Source organism: Balaenoptera physalus (genome assembly GCF_965194825.1).
Source record: "Balaenoptera physalus genome assembly, chromosome: 3".
Classification (NCBI taxonomy): domain Eukaryota; kingdom Metazoa; phylum Chordata; class Mammalia; order Artiodactyla; family Balaenopteridae; genus Balaenoptera; species Balaenoptera physalus.
Genome location: NC_138890.1, coordinates 13,475,692 through 13,496,500, shown reverse-complemented (window position 1 = coordinate 13,496,500; position 20,809 = coordinate 13,475,692). Strand labels below are relative to the sequence as shown.

General features: G+C 58.1%; 1 protein-coding gene across 1 annotated transcript; it reads left to right on the top strand.

Annotated features, from left to right (window-relative positions):
* Positions 1–107: 107 nt before the first annotated feature.
* On the top strand, positions 108–17,701 carry COPE (COPI coat complex subunit epsilon). Its single transcript, XM_082455490.1, has 10 exons — positions 108–354; positions 6,369–6,431; positions 8,344–8,444; positions 11,539–11,691; positions 12,908–12,961; positions 13,468–13,549; positions 14,685–14,840; positions 16,127–16,195; positions 17,280–17,354; positions 17,505–17,701. The coding sequence occupies exons 1-10, from the start codon at positions 229–231 to the stop codon at positions 17,550–17,552; spliced, it is 927 nt and encodes a 308-aa protein (XP_082311616.1). The 5' UTR covers positions 108–228; the 3' UTR covers positions 17,553–17,701.
* The last annotated feature ends 3,108 nt before the right edge of the window (positions 17,702–20,809 follow it).

The window sequence follows — 20,809 nt, the reverse complement described above, 5'->3', positions numbered from 1 at the left end:
TTACCACTCTTCCCCGAATCCTGTTGGCTCTCAGGATCGAATCGAATTACAGATGCCCTGAGAGACGCACTTGCGTCTTCCGCCCCTTAGACTCCCGTTTAAGAGTCTCCCATTGGCTCATCTCTAGGGAGGAACGAGTAAACTACATTTCCCGGCGTGCCCCGCGGTGGCTCTCTCTTTCCGGCCGACGTGTCTCTTAGTGGGAGTAGCGGGTGAGAGGGCAGCGACATGGCGCCTCCGGCTCCTTGCTCAGCCTCTGGAGGCTCCGGGGAGGTGGACGAGCTGTTCGACGTGAAGAATGCCTTCTACATTGGCAGCTACCAGCAGTGCATCAACGAGGCGCAGCGGGTGAAGGTGCGGCGGCTGCGGGGCTGGGGGACCCTGGGGGCGGAGGCGGAAGACGCTTCCTGGTGGCTGCGGGTCGCGCTCTGATTTTAAAAACCCTCCCTTTTCACCTCGCGCCGTTTCATCCCCCCCTCACCCCCCACCCCCGCCACATCTCTTCAGAGCGCGGTGAAGAATTATCCTTGTTCTGTGACCAAACTCAAAGCAGTAACACTTTAGCGATACTTCTTACTCTGAGCGCTCACTCAGACTGAGCCTTGGGAGGCATTTGAGTAAGAGAGGGGTTCATACCGCTATAGTAATAATAACAATGGTAATGATATTACGCTACAGTAGTAATACTAAAGACAGCAACAACAATAATAGTTTCCATCTGTTGAGCACCCACACTGTGCCGCCATGCCCTCAATACCCGTGAAGTAGGGACTGTTGTTTATCCTCCTTTTACAGGTGAGAAAAGGGAGGCTCAAGAGAGAAATGGCTTCTCGCTCGTTACCCTGCCCCACTAACCAGGTTATTTCTCCCCAGACTTGCTCATTCATTCATTCACCCATTCCTCATTGAACATCTGTATGGGCCAGGCAGGATATTCGTGCTGGGCTCAAAGCAGTGACAAAATAGACAAAACTCCCAGCTCTCTTGGAAGCCTCAGCTCCCAAGGGAGACAGACAGTAAACAAGTAAATAAACAAGATGTCAGGAGGTGGTGCGACGGAGAGTGTTGGGAGTGAGCCTGGCTGTTTGAGAGCTAGAAAATATAGCCCTTCAAGGCAGGGCCCAGGCAGCCAGGCAGTGAGTGGGTGACAGGAGAGGGGGCAGCAGGGGCCACTAGCAGCACCATTTGGGGAGGCACATGGATGGTGCTGTCACTTTGAGAGTGAGCCATTGGAGAATTTTTAAGAGCAGTGAACATGACAGGGTCTTTGCCTGCCCTCACAGTCTAGTGTCCTGAAGAGAGTAAACAAGTAACGAATCAAGTGAATAAGTTTCAGCTTGAGTCGGCTAGGGGAGAAGGGAGATAAAAAAGTGCTGATCAGAAATGGGGGCGGGGGCTGCTTCACGTGGGAGTGGTCAGATCAGGCCTTTCTGACTGCCATTTTAACCTGTGACCAAGCCTTGAGAAGGCTCTAACCCCATAAGTTGCTGCAAAGGTGCTGAGGCAGCGGTGAGCTCCATGTAGTCAAGGCATACGAGGGTGGTGTGGCAGGAGTGGGGCGAGCACAGTGGGGGAGATGAAGAATGAGGTGGGCAGAGTGAGGGGCAGGGCCTGAAAGGCCTCAGCAGGGGTTTGGATTTTATTCCGAAGGTGTGGGAGGCCATCAGAGCACCACACAACACAAGGGAGTGGCAGACATCTTCCCAGAGGCAGCCAGAAGGTTGGGAGGAATTTGGATTCTGAAGTAGAGAAGGCTTGCTTTCCCTTCTGGCCTTTGGCAGTGAACCCCACGTCCCTGAACGTCATCTGCGTAATGGGGGGTAAAACCTCAAACAGACTTCAGTAAGAGGTTAGGAATCGTTGAAATAACATTTGCATGACTGTATTCGTTTTCCATCGCCACTGTGACAAATTACCAAACAACAGCTTAAAGCAGCACACGTTTATTATCTCGCAGCTTCTGTAGGTAGAAGTCCAACACCGCTCTCACCAGGCTAAAATCAAGGTGTTGGCCCAGCTATGTCCTTTTTTGGAGGTTCTGGGGAAGAAACACCTTCCTAACTTGTTCAAGTTGCTGCTTCTTGGCCAGGGGCCACCCTTAGCTCCTGGAGGCTTCTGGATGCTTCTCTCCAGTCCTCAACCTCGCATATCACCCTTCCATCTCAGAACCAGCCACAGGGTTCTCACTTGGAGTCTCTTGAATTTCCCCTTCTCCTTCATTTCTTTTGTCTAAAAGTCCTCTGCTTTTAAGGGTTTCCGTGATTAGACTGGATCCTCCTAGATAGCCCAGCATAGTGTCTCCATTTTTAGGGTCCATAATCTTAATCACACCTGTGAAGTCCCTTTTGTGATGTAACGTAAGCTGTTCACAGGTCCCAGGGACTGGTATGGACATCTCTGGGGGACCTTATCCGTTCAGCGCCATGGTTGTTACATGCCTCCTTGCTGGGGTAGTGTAGACCACGAGAAGATTGAGGCAGACCTGGGCTCAGATTCTGTCTCTTCTGTGTTCTCTCTGCAGCCAGGGCTGAGTCACTGCACCTCTCTGAGCCTCACTTTCCCCTCCTGTCAAATGGGAACGATGACATTCATCTCAGTAGGGTCGCTGTGAGGTTCAGCGTTATACTCATGATCCGCCGTCTCTCTTCTGTTGTGTGTCTGTTCTGCTTACATTACAGCAATGTGTTCTTTCAGTCTTATTGTGTCATAATATGCAAATTTTACCTCCCTCCTGAAAGAATCAGCGTGACCTGCTGTATGTAGAGAATGATGGAAAACAAAGGAAACCAGATCAGCAGTCACTCTTTTTTTTTTTTTTATTAATTAATTAATTTATTTTTTGGCTGTGTTGGGTCTTCGTTGCGGTGCGCAGGCTTCTCATTGCGGTGGCTTCTCTTGTTGCCGAGCACGGGCTCTAGGCACGCAGGCTTCAGTAGTTGTGGCACACGGACTTAGCTGCTCCATGGCATGTGGGATCTTCCCGGACCAGGGAGCGAACCCCGTGTCCTCTGCATTGGCAGGCGGATTTTTAACCACCAGGGAAGTCCCAACAGTCACTCCTTTTTTCTTTTTTTTAAATTTATTTATTTTTATTTATATTTATCTTTGGCTGCGTGGGGTCTTCGTTGCTGCACGTAGGCTTTCTCTACTTGCGGTGAGAGGGGGCTACTCTTCGTTGTGGTGCGCGGGCTTCTCATTGTGGTGGCTTCTCTTGTTGAGGAGCATGGGCTCTAGGCACGCGGGCTTCAGTAGTTGTAGCTTGTGGGCTCAGTAGTTGTGACTCGCGGGGTCTAGAGCGCAGGCTCAGTAGTTGTGATGCACGGGCTTAGTTGCTCCACGGCATGTGGTGTCTTCCCGGACCAGGGCTCGAACCCGTGTCCCCTGCATTGGCAGGCAGATTCTTGACCACTGCGCCACCAGGGAAACCCGCAGCAGTCACTCTCGCTGGAGGCACACTGCGGCCCAACCTCTAAGCTGGGGGATATACACCCTCTTTAGCAACGTGGTAAAGATGCACCGGCACCAAACCAAGAGATTCTACCTGACGCATCCAGAAGAGTGGGAGTCCTATCCCTGCTGAACCATTTGACGTGGTTTAATTCTGGTCCACAGGCCACCTAAACCTTCTTAGGCAGCCTGTACTGGGTTGAATGGTGTCCCTGAAAAGATATGTCCACCCGGGACCTGTGAATGTGACTTATTTGGAAAAGAGTCTTTGCAGCTGTAATTCAGTGAAGGATCTCTAGAAAAGATCAGCTGGGATAAGCCCTAAATCCAATGACTGGTGTCTTTCTAAGAGAGAGGCTTGAGGCAGACAGAAAAGATGGAGGCAGAGATGGGGGTGAGGCAGCCACAAGCCAAGGACTACCTGGAGGCACCAGAAGCCGGGTGAGGCAAAGAAGGATCCTCCCAGAGAGCCTATGGAAGGCGCACGGCTCTGCCAACACCCTGATCTTGGACTTCTGGCCTCCAGAACCATGAGAGAATAAGTTTCTGTTTCTTTAAGCACATCCCCCAGCCCAGCTGGTGGTTAGTTATAGCAGCCCCAGCAACCTCAGGCACCACCAGAGGTGGCCCCAGGTAGAACACCTGGTGTGTCTCAGTGCTGGCACCGTGATGATGTTTGTTTCCCCACTTGTCAGACATTTCGCAAGTGCCCACAAGATGGCAGGCACCGCACAGGTGTTAGGGATGAAGCAGCCAAGAAAGCCTCCAGGAGCTCACCGTCTAGTGTGGTCAGGGGACACTGATGGCCAGTAAGGGGAGGGGACGTGATCCTCCTTCCCAAACCCCATCACCGACTTCCCTGGTCAGTGCCCCTTGCTCTCAGGTCTGGCTGCACCTCTGAGCTGTTTGAAGGCAGTTTGAGGCCACCCCGGGGTTGGACATCGTTGGTGGACGTAAGCCTCCTGGCTTTTCTGGTTTCTGAGCTCCCAGGTGATTCTGATGAGCCGTCAGGACTGGGGACCAGACCGCTCACCTGGTGGCATGCATCACAGTCCCCGGCGTTCCCGGGTCTGTACACCTGTCCTTGTTCTTACACCTCCCAGAAGCTCTTCTCTCTTTGGCTGATTGAGAGGGTCCTGAGCGTCTGTGTGTGGGGTCTCGGTGACCCCCCTTGGCAGTCCTGCAGGGTCAGTGGTGGTGCCTGTTTTACAAAGGGGGCAGCTGAGGCTCCAGTCCTGCAGGGTCAGTGGTGGTGCCTGTTTTACAAAGGGGGCAGCTGAGGCTCAGAGTTGCCTCTGGGACCCTGGTCCCCCACAAGGCATCCCACTGTGTCCCTGCTTCAAAGATACCAACAGCCAACGTTTGTCTCTTTTTTTACTGAGGGTGGTGTGGGAACCCCAGGTGGGTTGTCCTCACCAATGTCCACCTCTGAGGGTCATTTCAGAGTCACTTATCTGGAGGACACCGTGTTCCAAATTATGGCCAGATCCCCAGCCTGGCCACCAAGGCCAGAGCAAGCTGCTGGGACCCCGAGGCAAAGTTGGCCTGAGTCTGGCTGGGGCCAGGAGCCAGGCTTCTTGTTCGCAGTCTCCCTTGGCCTGGGAGGAGGACACGTTCAGCGCCCTCACCCCCTCAGGCTGGGAAGAAGGCCTGGGGACTAGGAGTCTGGTTCTCAGCCTCGGGGGAGAGCAGTCCTGGCGTGCTCCCACTGGCGGGGCTCCAGAACATTTGTCCCTGTGCTCTGGCAGCTGGACAGGCTGTTCATTCTCTCTGTGCTTTTCCCCAGGCCCTGTGGTTGAGAGGTTGTTGGAGTAGTGACTCCAAGGTGGCCGGGCCCCCTTCCCCCATGTCACTTTCCTCTCCCAGCCCCCAGGTGGCCTGTCCCAGCACCTGCATGCCCTCTGGGCTGAGTTGCTCTGTGCCACCCCAGGTGCCACAGGGCCTACAGGAAGTCAGCCAGCACCCTGGGGCGTGGTCCAAAGCTGTTCTCCCGAGGAAGGGTCCCTCGCCTGCCCGTAGCCTCGTGGGGGCCTCCCTCGCAGTCCCACAGTGAACCCTGTATGAGGTCACCTCGCGCCTGCTTCTGGGTTCTGTGTGGTGGCTGGGCTGAGGGAGTGTGGCCCGTGGGCCTCGTCCCCGAGTACAGGGCGGTGCCCAAGGTCTCACCCAGCCTGGCTAGACCCAGACATCGCTATGCTGGGACAGCCAAGCTGAGCTCTCCCAGAAAGGTCCTCCGAGTGAGGCAGACCTTCATCTCTCCTGTTGTCACGTTTAAAGAATGTTTTGAAACAAAAGCAAGACAGGAACAAGAGGCATGGAAGTATTCATTACAGAAAGTAAGTCCCTTTCGCACATCTCCCGCTGGGTCCCATCCCTTCTCCAGTATCCACCATTCATGTCCGGATAGGAATCCTCCCAGGCCTGTTTGCTCGGCTTGTACAAACTTGGGCGGCTCCGCCCGAACTCCCATACCCACCCCCACCCCCACCCCCACCCCTTGCTGTCCTCGGACCACCCATACTGTTGAGCAGCTTCTGTTTTGATCCACTGCACCCTGGGGTCCTTCCGCATTGACACAAGCAGCCACGTGTCCAGTGGTCAGAAGCGTGGGCTCTGCCCTGGCCCCTGCTGTGTGGCTGGAGCAGTTTCAGCACTTTTGGTGCCCCCATCCCTCACCTGGATGGGTGGGGGTGACAGTCGAGCCTCCTTTCCCAGGCAGATGTCAGGGTGGCACAGAATGAGGTGCCCGGCACACTGCGTGCCCTCAGCGGAGGCTGCTCTCCTGCTGCCTAAGGTCATAGGCAGCTGAGAGCCGGGGCCGGGACTAGGACCCAGACTCCACTGGGAAAGCTGCCCACTTCTGGCCTCGGAGGGCCTGTTGGGCACGGAGCCTCCAAGAGTTCTGACCCGCTTTTCCACAGCCGTCAAGCCTGGAGAGAGATGTGGAAAGGGATGTCTTCCTGTACAGAGCGTACCTGGCACAGGTGAGTGTGGGCCCTTGACCATGACTGCCAACACCCTGGGGAAGGAGAGTAAGGAACAGAGTGTCGGTAGGGGCGGGGACCACGAGCAGCTGGTGTGGCCCCCACAAGGTGGCCACATCACTGAGGCCCTGGAGCACCAGGCCAGAGGGCCAATGTTGGGGTTTCTTGCTTTTCTTTTTATACTTAATCGATAGATTTCACTTGTTCAGTACAGTTCTGGGTTTACAGAATAACTGAGCAGATGGCAAAGAGAGTTCCACATGCCCACCCCCCACACAGGCATTTTCTCTTATTAACATTTTGGGTTGGCAGGGTGCTTTTGTTACAATTGATGCAGTGATATTGATACTGTTATTAACCGAAGCCCACAGTTTAGACACTAGTTTTTTTTTGTTTTTTTTATTTGGGGTATAATTGATTTACAATGTTGTGTTAGTTTCAGGTATACAGCAAAATGAATATGTTATACAAATACATATATCCACTTTTTTTTTGGATTCTTTTCCCATATAGGCCATTAAAGAGTAATGAGTAGAGTTCCCTGTGCTGTACAGTAGGTCCTTATTAGTTATCTATTTTGTATATAGTAACGTGTATGCGTCAATCCCAATCTTCCAATTTATCCCTCCCCCCGGACCCCTTACCCCACCCTGGTAACCATAAGTTTATTTTCTACATTTGTAATTCTACTTCAGTTTTGTAGGTAAGTTCATTTGTAGTCTTTTTTTAGATTCCACATATAAGTGCTGTCTTACGATATTTGTCTTTTTCTTTCTGACTTACTTCACTCAGTTTGAGAATCTCTAGGTCTATTCATGTTGCTGCAGATGGCATTATTTTGTTCTTTTTTATGGCTGAGTAATATTCCGTTGTATATATGTACCACGTCTTCTTTATCCATTCCTTTGTTGATGGACATTTAGGTTGCTTCCACAGACACTAGGGTTTTTAAAAAGCAACATTACCCTGATAATACAGTAAGACTGCATTCTTCTGTTCTAAAAACAATCTGGACTCTGCAGACAGGATTGAATTGTGCCCCGCCCTGTTCCCACCCCATGCCCACCAGCCTCCCACCAACCTCGTCCCACAGCCACAGCCGTAGACTGCTCTGTTGTGGGTACATGGCTCCACAGATGCCCCCACCTCACATCAGGCCTCGGGTGGCTTCCCAGGTCTGTTTTCATCTTTCCCTCTATGGAGCGTTCTGGAGCCTGATGGAACTTCCCCCTTGTGGACCAAGCCCCCCTCACCACCCTCCCCCCACCAACCTCCAGGGTGAAGCTGGGGCCCAGACAGTGTGTGTGGTCCCCAGCAGAGTAGGGTGCCCCGGCGCGCCCCAGAATCTCCTTGGATGTGTTCATATATTCGTGTGTGTATATATATCTTTAAAAGATGAATACATGTCGATGGCACCGAAAATACTGAAACTACCTAGAAAGAAAGACAGTGAAAAATGGGTCCCTGATTCCAGTTCCCCTCCCTGCAGTGACCTCCCTGCTGGGTGTCTGTCGGTGGGGTGCATGTTCTGCTCAATAGGAGCCAATGCCCAGACCCCCTGCCCCTGGTGACACCACCGCACCCCACCCCCAGAGCTGGCGGGGCCCTCACCCCGTCACTTCACCACCGGGGGCTGGACGGTGACTTGCCAGGGTCTCCAGCTAGAGCAGTGGGCAGCGTGGCACCACAGCTAACGGGTGATGCTGTGCTGGCTTCCACAGCACACTCCAGTGGGGATGGCACCCGTGGGCTGAGGGGGTCCCTGGGAGCGGTGGGCACCAGCCCCTGGTATTGGGGCTCCACCAGGGCAGTGCTGGAGCCAAGAAGCCCTTGTATGTTCCTGGGGTCTGAGAACATATAAACCCCACGGGGAGTTGGGGCAGGGCTGACAGCCTGCTTGTCTTGCCCACAGAGGAAGTACGGCGTGGTCCTGGATGAGATCAAGCCCTCCTCGGCCCCAGAGCTCCAGGCCGTGCGCATGTTTGCTGAGTACCTGGCTAGCGACAGCCGGCGGTGAGGTTGGGTGGGGAGTGGGCCTGGGGCACAGTGGATGGGCCCGGGTGGGCAGAGGATGTCTAGTTGGCATCCCTCCTCTGCCCTCTCACCTCTCTGAGCTTCAGTTTCCCTCACTTGCACAGTGGGAGGCAGTGATGGACCCTGCTTCAAAGGGGGCGGGGGGCTGGGGATCAGAGATGAGGCCTTGTGTACAGATACCTAGGGACTGTGAGGGCCTCATTCTTGCCAGGAGGGCCTCCCCTGGTACATAAGGGTGGGGACCCTGCAGCCAGTCTTCCAGCCATTGCTGCTCACCCACTGTGCGGGGGAGGGAATGGCAGCCACACCACTCGTGGTTCATCTCTGCCCAGATGGAGGGTGGGAGGGGACAGCAAGTCTTCGCCCTGAGCTGGGTGTGTCCACCTGTGCCACAGACCAGCAGTCATCAGACTCCCTCAGGCGATGGCCAGGAGAGGCGGGGTGGTCCGGGCTGTGGGGACCTGGAAGTGCTGAGCATCCCAGGACCAGGCCCGCCTGTTACCTGCTGCTCCGTCGGGGTCTGAGACAGCTCATGGTCCAGCCCTGCCGGCCTCAGGTGGTTCCTGCACAGGCAGGCACGTGGGCTGTTCCTTGCTGGCTGGGATGCTCGCCCAGGTGCACGTGAATTCGGCCTCTGCAGGTGGGGGCCGTGTGGCCCTGCCTCACCTGTGCGTGGAGCACCAGCCTGACACAGCAGGCCCCGTGGCCCCTCTGCACCTCGGTTTCCCCCGGCCCTCGGAATGGGCTGGTCGTGAGGCCCCCTGGGATTTTGGAGGTAAAACGCTCCCCAGAGGGCGGCTGGGATGGAAGGCTGGGGCAGCACAGCCCACGACAGGGAGCCACTCTGTTCTGTGAGCCGATTCCCGCCTACCTGTCCCAGCCCCAGGGCCCTTCCACCACCCAGGCCGCCCCTCACAGCACTGTGACGCCTCACAGAGGGGCCCTCCCCCGGTCTCTGCCCTGTGGAACTTCTTAGACCAGGATGTGGTCGTGACCTTGTTGACACTACGCTTTCCTCGGAGGCTGCTGCAGCCATCTGTGAGTCCCAAGTGTGGTTACGACTATCTGCTGTGACCCCCGCCTCTGCTCCTTCCTCATGGAGGGCAGCGCCCTGTGCTCCACCTTCTGTGATCAGGCTCCTTCGTCCACAGACACTTGAAGGATTTACTCAAAGAGGCTAAAGCAGTGGCAGCTGAGTGGGGACTCCCAAAAGACATGTCCGTGTCCTGACCCCCAGAACCTGTGAACCTGGCCTCATTGGAAATGGGGGTCTTTGCAGATGTAAGTGGTTAAGGATCTTGAGATCATCTTGGATATAAGGTGGGCCCTAAATCCGGTGACTGGTATCTTCATAAGAGATGGAAGAGGAGACACAGACGCGGAGGCCACATGAAGATGGAGGCAGAGATTGGGGTGAAAGAGACACAAGCCAAGGACTGCCGCAGCTCCAGGAGAAAGGACCAGGACAGGTCTTCCCTTGGAGGAAGAAACCAATCCTGCCAGCACTTTGATTTCAGACTACTGGCCTCCAGAACTGGGAGAGAATAAACCCCTGTTGTTTTGATCCTCTCCCTGGTTCGTGGGCTTTTCTGACAGCAACCCCGGGACACTAAAACAGGCAGCCTCCTGAGGCCATCACTTCACCCTCTCTGTGCACTTCTCTAGCTGGGGTGACAAACCCCATTCTCCTTTCGGAAGGGGAAGGAGCTCCAGGGCTGCTGTGAGCACTACAGAAAAGAACCCGCAGGAAGCCCACGGCGTGGAGCAGGTGCTCGGGAAAGCAGAGCGGCTCTCGGTGCATCCATCCTGGCAGTACAAACCACCGCCCCATGCAAACTGCCCAGCGAGCAGGTGGTGGAGAAAGTGCTGGAGCCCGTAAGGATAACCACAACGTGTTCCAGTAACAACGTACAACACTAACGTTACAAGGACAAGAGCAGGCGCCGTGTTCACAGCCTGTGTGCCAGGAACCAGGCAGGAAGCTTTGTGAGGTGGCCTTGGGGCTCCTCACGCCAACCCTGTGTGACACCTGTACACAGTCCTTCTGTGCAGAGCGGGGAAGAGACTCAGATTTGAAATCAGTTGTCCGTCAGGCACCTCTTTGGTGGGCGCAGAGAGAGTAATAGGCACATCCCTGCCCTCCAGGGGCCCTCAGGTACACAGGCACTTGGCCACCAGCCCCCAGCAACCCGCATGAAACGTATGCGCTTGTTGAGACTGTGTGTCCCAAGCCACAGCATTTGTCCAGCGGTGACACAGGGCCGGGCCCTTGCCTCCCTTCTGTCATTAACCGCTCAGCAGCCCTTTGAAACAAGGAGTTGCAGCTCCTCGTTTCGGTTAAGCAGACCAAGGCTCTGGTGTCCTGTGGCGGGTGAGGGCGTCCGGCTGGTCCTCGGGCAAGCCTGACCTCCAGCCTGCTGCCGGCTCCCAGCCCCCAGTCCCGCACGACATCCACCTGCCGGGAGCAGCCTGCACACCAAGCTCGGGAACCGGGGGCAGCCACCCCGTCAGTGGGGTGTCGTCCTGCACAGCCGCCCTCGGGACCCAGGCCCGACGCTGACCGAGGTAGATCAGGACCCTCTGCTGAGACCACTGGCCTCCTTGGGAAGTTGGTGACGTCGCCAGTGTGAGGTTCACCTGTGTGGCCTCGTGTCCCTATGGAGGGGTCCCCGTTGAGCTAGCCTGTCCCTGTGCATGCGGGGCGGCGTGGACACCTCAGCCCCCGAGCACTGAGGGCCAGGGGAGCTCGAGACCTGGATGGTCATTTGTGCTGCTTCGTGGGCAGAGCCAGGCGTGGCCCTTCCTGCCCCACACTCCCCACACGGCCTGGAGCACCCAACCCTGCTTCTCCTGGCCTTGGTTTCCCTGTTAATGTGAGGGGTGAGGAGTAGCTGGTGGGGAGGTGGCGAGACTGGCACCTAGTGGGGCTCGGCAGAGACAGCTGGGCCTATTCTGCCCGCCACTGCTTTGTGCCCTGGGGGGCCTGACTCGCCCTCTCTGGGCCTGTCTGTTCCCACGGGGGAGAGGCCGCCTCCCGCCCCTGCCTCGGGCTCTGAGCAGCTGCGTCTCACAGGGATGGGATTGTGGCCGAGCTGGACCGGGAGATGAGCCGGAGTGTGGACGTGACCAATACCACCTTCCTGCTCATGGCTGCCTCCATCTACTTCCACAACCAGAATCCGGACGCAGCCCTGCGCACCCTGCACCAAGGGGACAGCCTGGAGTGGTGAGTGGCTGTCCTGCACTGGGGGAACGGCCAGCGTGAGTGGCTCCTCTGGTGTCCGGGCAGCTCAGGGCCTCGTCAGCCATCGTCATAGGAACAGCAAGGGGGGCTTCTCTGAAAGAGAGGGACTGGGGTGGGGCATGGGCCTCCCATTTAGGCTGCAGCTCTTGTTCTCCGTCCAGGAGACACAGTTTTCCGCATGGCTGGGCCGTTGCTCTGAGGACACAGCACCCGGGGCTGAAAACCCTCTGTTCCCAGCAGCAGAGCAGAAAGCACCTTTGTCTCTGCCTGAGAATTTCTGTACCCTCCCTTCTCCCATGAAGCCTTGTGTTTTTCTGCCCTGGGCCCTGGACTTTCCATGTCCTCCCTGGGCCCCACGGACCCTCCCCTGAGGCTGGCCTTCAGGGCACTCCAGGCCTGGGCACTGGAGCCCCGTGCAGCCTGCTGTCGGCTCCACCCCCACCCCAGGAGGTGGCTCTGGGCTGTGCTGTGTCCAGCTCCCTTCGGCCAGGGCTCCAGCCCTGCAGGGTGCAGCCATTCTCCCCCATGAGCGCTCTGGTTTCTGCCTTCCCTTGGTTAGTTGGTCACCACGTATTCCTTCATATCCATTTATGTCCCATTGTGATCCAGAGGGGGCTTTGCAATAGGCATATTACACGGCTGGTGAGGCAGTGCACCCCACGAATGTTTCTCATGCTTCTCCTTGGGCTGGTCTGGGTGCTAGGTCACGTTCTGGTGGGAAAACTCGGGAACAAGTGGCCACATCAGTGATCGGTGGTCACAGCTGTCTGGGCCCGAGGCAGGGGTGCAGTGGGTGTGGGCCCTGAAGGCAGGGAGCAGGTGCTCCCCTGCAGCACTTCATCTGGGACTCTGGAAAGGAGAGGGGGGTACAGATGGGATGGCCAGCCACGGGGCGGGCAGGGAGCGGGCCACAGGCCTGGGGACCCCATGGGAGCTCCCGGCCCAAGCACACTCAGCAGAGACAGGCGGGAGTGCAGGGCCTGGGAAGCGATGGGGTGCTCAGCCCCGCGAGCAGCACCCAGGTCTGAGTTCGGCCCTGCTGGGCTGACGTTCAGCCTCAGCGTTCCCCTCTGTAAGGCGGGGCTGGTGGCCTGAGCACTCAAGGGGAGGTTTCTGGAAGGTGGTGCTTACACAGAGTGAGTTCCTGGTGGAAGATAAAGTGGGGTGGGAGTTCACTGACTGCCCGCCCTTCCCACAGCATGGCCATGACGGTGCAGATCCTGCTGAAGCTAGACCGCCTGGACCTCGCCCGGTAAGCCCCTCCCCCCCCAGGTCTGCCGGGCTGTGGCCTGTGCATCAGGGGGTATCTTAGCAACAGCCAGGCCATGTTGGGACCCTGTGTTCTCCAGCATCCAGACCTCTGTCTTCAAGGGCGCATGCGGCATGGGGACCACCCAGAGCCCTCCCCCTGGCTCTGATTATCAGTGACACGAGTGTTTCTCCATTTATTTCATTCTAGTCTATTGGGGTGACTGCACCATTGTTTACCTGCCCTTCTCTGCAGGGTGTTGCCTGGGACAAGGGACGTCACTGTCTGTGCCTCAGTTTCCTTCTGTGAGGCAGGCAGCGGGGCCCATCTTGCAGGGTTGGGGTGGGCTTTGCAAGCACGCAGAGGCATGTGCAGCCGTGGATGGGGGGTGGCCGGGCCGGGGCCTGAGGTCCTGGGGCCTCGTGAGCAAGGAACTCGGGGTGGGGTGGGGCACAGTGACTGGCCACTCAGCCACCGGGCACCTTCCCGCCTCTCTCCTCTGCCCCCAGGAAGGAGCTGAAGAAAATGCAGGACCAGGACGAGGACGCCACCCTCACCCAGCTGGCCACCGCCTGGGTCAGCCTGGCTGTGGTGAGCACCCGGCTTGTGTGCGGGCATGAGAGCCAGGAGGTGGCGGCGACCCCCCGTGCGCAGCGCTGGCTGCTCCTGTGGGGAGGGTGCAGGTGGGGTTCCACAGACGCACTGGACCTCCTGCTTTCTTGGGGGCTAGTCCCCTGGAGGAGCCCCAGCACGTTTTCCCCCTCTCTCGGGCTTGACCCCTTCTGGCTCCTTGCAGCCGAGTGGCTTGGCCAGAGCCAGAGTGAACAAACTGGGGGTTTATGGAACCAGACTCGGCGTACCTCTGCCTGCACACACCCACCCCCCCGCCCCCCAGCCCGGGTGCACGGAGCCAGCCAGCTGGCAGCGCACCCTCCTCTGGGGTCTGGCCCTGGTCTTGGCTGCTGCTCAGCTTGCTCTCCGGGCTCCCGGCACAGGGTTGGTGCCTGTATCCCCCTTGCACTTTCCCCCCTTGGGCCCAGCCCCCCGTCCCCACGTGCCTGGGTGCCCCTCTCCTGGCAGCAGCCCCATTTCTGGATTTGGACATTTGGCTTCCTTTCTCTGAGTCACTCTTTCGTACGGGCCTTTTAAATTGTGCTCCTCGTCTGTGTGCATCTGCACATCCTTTTGCAGGGCTGAGGCCTCACCCCACAGTATCCATTCAGTTTAGTGGGACAAACCCGAACAGCTCTCTCCCATAGCCTAGCAGTCTTTCACAAACACATCTTGGTCTCAGGTTCCCCTGCAAGTGTGGCACTGTGTCTTTACCAGGCGGACAGAACCTTCTATTCAGAATTCGGGTGGTCGGGGTCACGGCTGCTGGAGCAGAGGCCGCCCCGATGGGCCATGTGTCCCAGTGCTCCCAGCTCAGACCTTGACCCAGCTGCCCCTGCACTGATTCTCCCTCTCAAAGCCGAGGCTTTCGAGTCTATAAACATAGGGCTTGGGGAGCCGGGTTTGAGGGGGTCTGCATGCCGCTTCTGCCCCTTCACAGCACTAGCTGCACAGGGGTCTCTTAGGGGAAGGGGGCGGTGTCCAAAGAGTGCCTGCCATGGGCCGGCTGCACTGGGATTGTCTCCACAAAGTGCTGGGATCCCTCCAGGAGGGAGCAGGCAGGGTAGGGCTGGGCAGCAGGGTGACAAAGCGGTGACGTCAACTGTCCCCACAGGGTGGTGAGAAGCTGCAGGACGCCTACTACATCTTCCAGGAGATGGCCGACAAGTGTTCGTCCACCCTGCTGCTGCTCAACGGGCAGGCAGCCTGCCACATGGCCCAGGGCCGGTGGGAGGCCGCGGAGGGCGTGCTGCAGGAGGCTCTGGACAAGGTATGGGCAGGCGCAGCCCCACCCCAGAAACAGGTGTGCGAGACCCCGTGGCCTGCCTGTGGCCATGTGGGGATTTTAATGCCATATCAGTTAAAACTCGGGATTGCAAGCGACAATCCTGATTCTAGCTTCTCTTGGAAAGGCGAGGATCCCGTCAGCCTGGGCACCCCCGTCGGCCTGAGCTGAGCAGACCCACGCCCTGTCTCTTCACTGACGCCTTGGCTTCCTGGCCCGGGGCCTTTCGCGGTGATCCCTCACCTGGGTGTGTGCTTGGGAGAGACAGCTCCCTTTTGCTGCCAAGGGGAGAGCAGGCTGCCGAGAGCGACACGGGAGGTGTCGCCTCTGCCCATCCTTGTTGAGCAGAGGGCCTGGAGCGCTGCCCTCAGGGCTGCCGCAGTTGTCTTCTCACGGCTGCCATCTGAAACGTTGTTTGATATAATGAGAAACTGACACCAATGGGAAGCTTTCTCCGTGCTCGTCTCTGCGAGGGGCCAAGCTGTCGTCAGAAGGTTGTTGGCCGAGTGGGGACAGGCTGAGGGGGGGCAGTTGGGTGCTCCTGCTGGCTGACGTCGTCAGGCTGCCCGTGTGGAGCTGCCTCGCCTACCAGAGCGCCCCGTGCTTGTGGGGAGAATGCGGGTCTCTGCAGAGAAGGGCAGCACGGGGTGGAGCCAGATCTGTGTAGGAGGCCCGGGTTCCTGCAGCCCCTCGAGCCTGTGGCGCCCTGCATCCTGAGCGGCATGTCCCTGCCTCGCCCCAACCACGGGCTCTGGCTGGGATTCCTGGCCAAGGCAGCAGCCGAGCGGATTCCCAGAGCTCCCTGTGCCTCAGAGCCCAATATGGGCGGGTGGGGTGAGGTCACCCACCCCCTTGGAGTTTCTGGTAATTTCCCGCAGCTTTCTGCCAATGCCCCTGGGGAGCAGGCAGGGCGGGAGGGGTCTGTCCCACGGTCTCAGGCCTCATCGTTGCAGCAGGAGGAGCAGCTAGCTGGGCTGTGATAGGTTGAGGCCGCCTTGGTCTGGACTCCATTACTTTGAGATTTGTGATAAAAACGCCCCTCCCAAATTGCGACAGGCAAGGGGGCTCTGTGTCCGCCTGGTCTGCACATGAAGCAACGCGCTCACTGGGAAAGCAGCCGGTGTGGGGAGGCAGAAGGGAGGGCCCTGAGATCACTGCCTTGCGGAGCGGCCAGTGGTGGGGGCATGCTGGGTCTTGCAATCCCAGCCCTGCTTGAGATGGGGGCCTGGAGGAGCTGACCCTGCCTGTCTGGTGTCCCCTTGTGTTGCCAGGACAGCGGCCACCCTGAGACGCTGATCAACCTCATCGTCCTGTCCCAGCACCTGGGCAAGCCTCCTGAGGTAGGACCCTCCCCACCCTCAGCCAGGTGCAGGAGGGTTTTCCAGCCCTCACGGTGCCAGCCTGGGGTGGGCAGGGGTCTCTGGTGTGGCCCCGGCTCTAGAGGGAGCTTGGGGCTTCAGGGTCTGAACTTCAAGGTTGGCCTGGCCTTGGGGCAAAAACCTGTTCCCCACGAGTGGGTGCATCTGAGATCGGCCCTGGGAAGCTGGCATTGCAGGTACTCCCCCAGGGTCCCCACCCTGGTCAGGGCTGCAGGTCAGCTGCTATGTGGGTCCTACGGACAAGTAGGCTGAGGCTCAGGGCTCCCAGGCTGGGACTCGGCCTGTGCCACCTCAGGATTGGGGGCGGACACCAGGACAGAGAAACAGGGCTCAGGGGAGCAATCCTGCTGAGCCTACCTTGTCTGAGGGCGGGGAGGAGGACACTGGGGCACCGCCCCATTTAGGTGCCTTGCCCAGCTGGCCAGGGACCCACCTGAGGGCTTCATGACGGTCTGTCACCAGTTCCTCGAAGAAGAGCCCCCCAGACAGCCTCAGGGCTGGGGTGGTGCAGGACAGATAGGACGACTCTCCCACTCACCGCAGAGACATCCCCAGACTATCAGTTTTGGAGAAACAGAGCCAGACAGATGCCCCTAGCCCCACATGGTCAGGGCTGAGCCTGGCGGGTAGGGCAAGGCTGGGAGCGAGGGCTCCAATCCCCAAGCCTCTGAGGTGTCTCCATACGACGTGCCCAGAACAAATCCATCTCCTTTCCCAACCCCGTCCCCCCCTGACCTGCCTTCCACTCCTGGCCCCCTGCCTCTCCCAGGGCCTGGGTCCCTGCCCAGCCCACATCCCTGAACCTGGTGCATACTTCACCCATGTGCCAAGTGCAGGCTCTGTGCCAGGTGGTGCTCCCCACCCGCCAGGGTCCTCTCTAATTCAGCATGGTTCTGGGGCAGCAGGGTGTGATGGAGAAAATGTGGGGAAACCAGGGCTCTTGCCTGGGTCTGGCCAGGTGGCCCTTGTTTCACCCCACTCCCTACCCTACAGGTCAGAGCCACCATGGGGTCCCCATATTTAGCTAACCTTGCCTCCCCCACAGGTGACAAACCGCTACCTATCCCAGCTGAAGGACGCCCACAGGTCCCACCCCTTCATCAAGGAGTACCAGGCCAAGGTGAGCCCATGCAGGCGGCCCGTCTCTGAGGCCTAGACCCCCCAGGCTCTGCCAGGCAAAGCGCGGAGCTCGGGGCCTGGCTCACAAGTTCTCCCCTTTCTCTCTCTGCCCACCCCCATCCCCCTTCCCCGCCCCCAATTCACGTTGAAGGAAAACGACTTTGACCGGCTGGTGCTGCACTACGCCCCCAGCGCCTGAGACCGGCCCCAGACGCGTTTCCGGAGCTGTGGGGATACAAGGCCAGGGCTGTGCTGCCCTCTCGACCGGGCACTTGCTGTTTGGCCAGAAGCAGAGGCTGGAAGCCCAGCCCAGCCCCCTTTTGTCAATAAATGTCTCTACTCCAGGTATCCCCACTGGATCCATGTTTGCTCTAGCCATTTTGAGGGGAGCACGTGGGAACCAAGGCTCAGACGGGAGGGGCCTGGGCACCATCACCCAGGGCTGTTGCTGGGAGGGGGCCCTGGTGACCAGGGTCCATGAGCAGCAGCTGTACAGACTCCCCTGCCCTCAAACAGCCACCTCATGTTACTGAGCTGCAGGTGGCACAGCCATGTTCCCCAAGTCCAGTTGGCATCCAGGGAAACTGCGGCACAGAGAAGTCACAGCCATCACAAGGGGCACCAGGATTTAAACGCAGGACCCCTGGGTAGTCTGCAGGTGGTGAGGGTGCCAGAAGCACTCAGGCTCAGCCAAGTGGGGAGGGTGTGTACCGGGTCCTCACAGGAGTAAACATCAGCCCCCCAGACCCCTGCTCCTTGCTGCCCTGTAGTGAGTCATGAGCCAAGACAGACCCACTGTGGTCGGGGCTGTGGGTGCTGGAACGCTGCTGTGGCCAAAGCACCGAGCTCCCTGCCCAGAGAGAGAAATGCATAGTGAGCGCCTCTCAATAAGAAGCTAAGGGCTTCCCTGGTGGCGCAGTGATTAAGAATCCACCTGCCAATGCAGGGGACATGGGTTCGAGCCCTGGTCTGGGAAGATCCCATACGCAGCGGAGCAACTAAGCCCATGCGCCACGACTGAGCCTGAGCTCTAGAGCCCGCGAGCCACAACTATTGAGCCCATGTGCTGCAACTCCTTGAACCCTGCGTGCCTAGAGCCCGTGCTCTGCAACAACAGAAGACACCGCAATGAGAGGCCAGTGCACCGCAAAGAAGAGTAGCCCCCGCTCACCACAACTAGAGAAAGCCCGCGTGCAGCAACGAAGACCCATGCAGCCAATCAATCAATTTATTTATTAAAAAAAAAAAAGCTAAACAACGGAGGGAGGGGAGTGGCTGGGGCCTCTTGGATGAGGTCACCATTGAGCTGTGTCCACCAAAACAAGAAGAAGGATCTGCCAGGACAGGTTCTGGGGCGACGAGCATCCTGGGCAGTAGGAACAGCCTGTGCAAAGACCTTGAGGCCACACTGGACTCAGTGAGCTGGACAGGGCTCTGTCTCTGGGCCAGTGTCTGGGTAGGGAAAGAAAGATACTTGGGCTCCGAGAGCCTGGCCTCATTTGCCTCAGAGGTGGCCTTGGGAAGCCCTGTCCTTGATTGCCAAGACAAGACATAGAGCAAGGGACCCCCAGCATCAGGACCTGCCCCCAGCCCCTCCCTGCCTGGTGCGGATGCCCCAGGGCAGGGGCATCAGTCAGGGGCGGTGGTGTGTAGGGGGAGTGAGGGCTGAGCTGAGCTCCCTGGGGAAGAGGAGGGCTGCCCTTTCAGATGGGGCAGGGTATGGGTGCCATCCTTGGGACCTCGGCAGCCCCTCACTGAGCCCCTGGTGCCTGGGAGCTCTGTTTCCCAGCTGCCAGCACCGGGAGCCACTTTCTGTTTCCGCTCTGCACCCACACATTGGCAGCCTCCTATCTGGGCCCTGCCAAAATGAAACTCGAGGCTGGGCTGGGGCTGGTGGGTGGGGGCACCTCTCCCATTACTGATGGGTGCCATAGTGACCAGATAGTGCCTGGGTGGGAGGGCAGAGGTGGGTGTTTGGGACGGTACAGGGCTGCCCCACAGGCCCGACTGGACCTATGAGGGCATGTCCAGCAGCCCGGGACCCCTTAGCCCCCATCTGCTTGCCACGCTGGCTGTGGCATTACTTATCTTAACGGGACAGATGAACCCCTGCCCACATGGAGTGCACATTCAAAAATAATGAGTAGGGCTTCCCTGGTGGCGCAGTGGTTGAGAATCTGCCTGCCAATGCAGGGGACACGGGTTTGAGCCCTGGTCTGGGAAGATCCCACATGCCGCGGAGTAACTAGGCCCATGAGCCACAATTGCTGAGCCTGAGCGTCTGGAGCCTGTGCTCCGCAACAAGAGAGGCTGCGATAGTGAGAGGCCCGCGCACCGCAATGAAGAGGGGCCCCCACTTGCCGCAACTAGAGAAAGCCCTCGCACAGAAACGAAGACCCAACACAGCCATAAATAAATAAATTAATTAAATAAATAAGGCCAAAAGTTTAAAATAATAATAATAATAATGAGTAGGAGGTACAGCAGGACAGATGGTGACAAGTGCCAAGGAGAAGACTGATGGGGGATCAGGGAGGTGCAACAAGCAGGTGACATTTGTAGGTAAAGCCTGAAGTTGGTGAAGGAGGAGCCCTGCCAATACCTGGGGGAACAGCATTCTAGGCAGAGGGAACAGCCAGTGAAAGACCCTGAGGCAGGACTGCTTGGGGTGTTGGAGAACCACCTCCAGCTATGAGGCCAATGTGGCTGGAACGGAAGGAGAAAGATGGAGAGAGAAGGGCGTGAGGATAGGTTGTGAGTCACAGTGAGGAGATGGGCTTTCACTCTGCGTGATGGGAGCCATGGAGGGCTGTGAGCGGAGGAGGGACAGGTAGGTTTCCTCTGGCCTCTGAGCGGGGTAGGGAGGAGGCCGAGACACTAGGAAGGAGGCACAAGGGTGGCCGAGGGTCGCATAAGTCTGTACAGGTGCAGAGAAGTGGCTGGATTCTGGGAACATTTGAAGGTGGGGAGAACTGGATTGCTGCAGGACAGGGGATGAGGGCCCCTTTGACCCCCCCCCCTCCCTGTTTTCACCTGTGCACCTGAAGGTCAGGTCAGGCTGGTGGCCATATGGGACGCAGCCTGGCCCCTGCAGGGCCCACACTGATTCCTGCATGCTGCGCCTCGGAAGGCTGTGGGAGGACTCCTAGATGGGGAGAAGGGAGGAGCACAGGCGTGCGGGAGTCCCAGGGGCTGGGATGAGGGCTACCAGTGGCAGGCGAGACGATGTCCCCAAGAGATGACCGGTGCCTTCAGTGATGGCCATTGGGGGCTTTGGACACGGCCTGGTCGGTGTATAGTGGAAGATCATGGGGGGTGGTCCCAATGAAGTGGTGGTCTTGATCCAGCCTGAGCTCCCCCACGTGGGCACCCACTCCCTTGGCCTCCCTGAAGGCCTGTGTTAACCCGCTTCAGGGAAGCCTGCCAGGTCCTCAGGGTCACAGAGAGCAGCAGGTG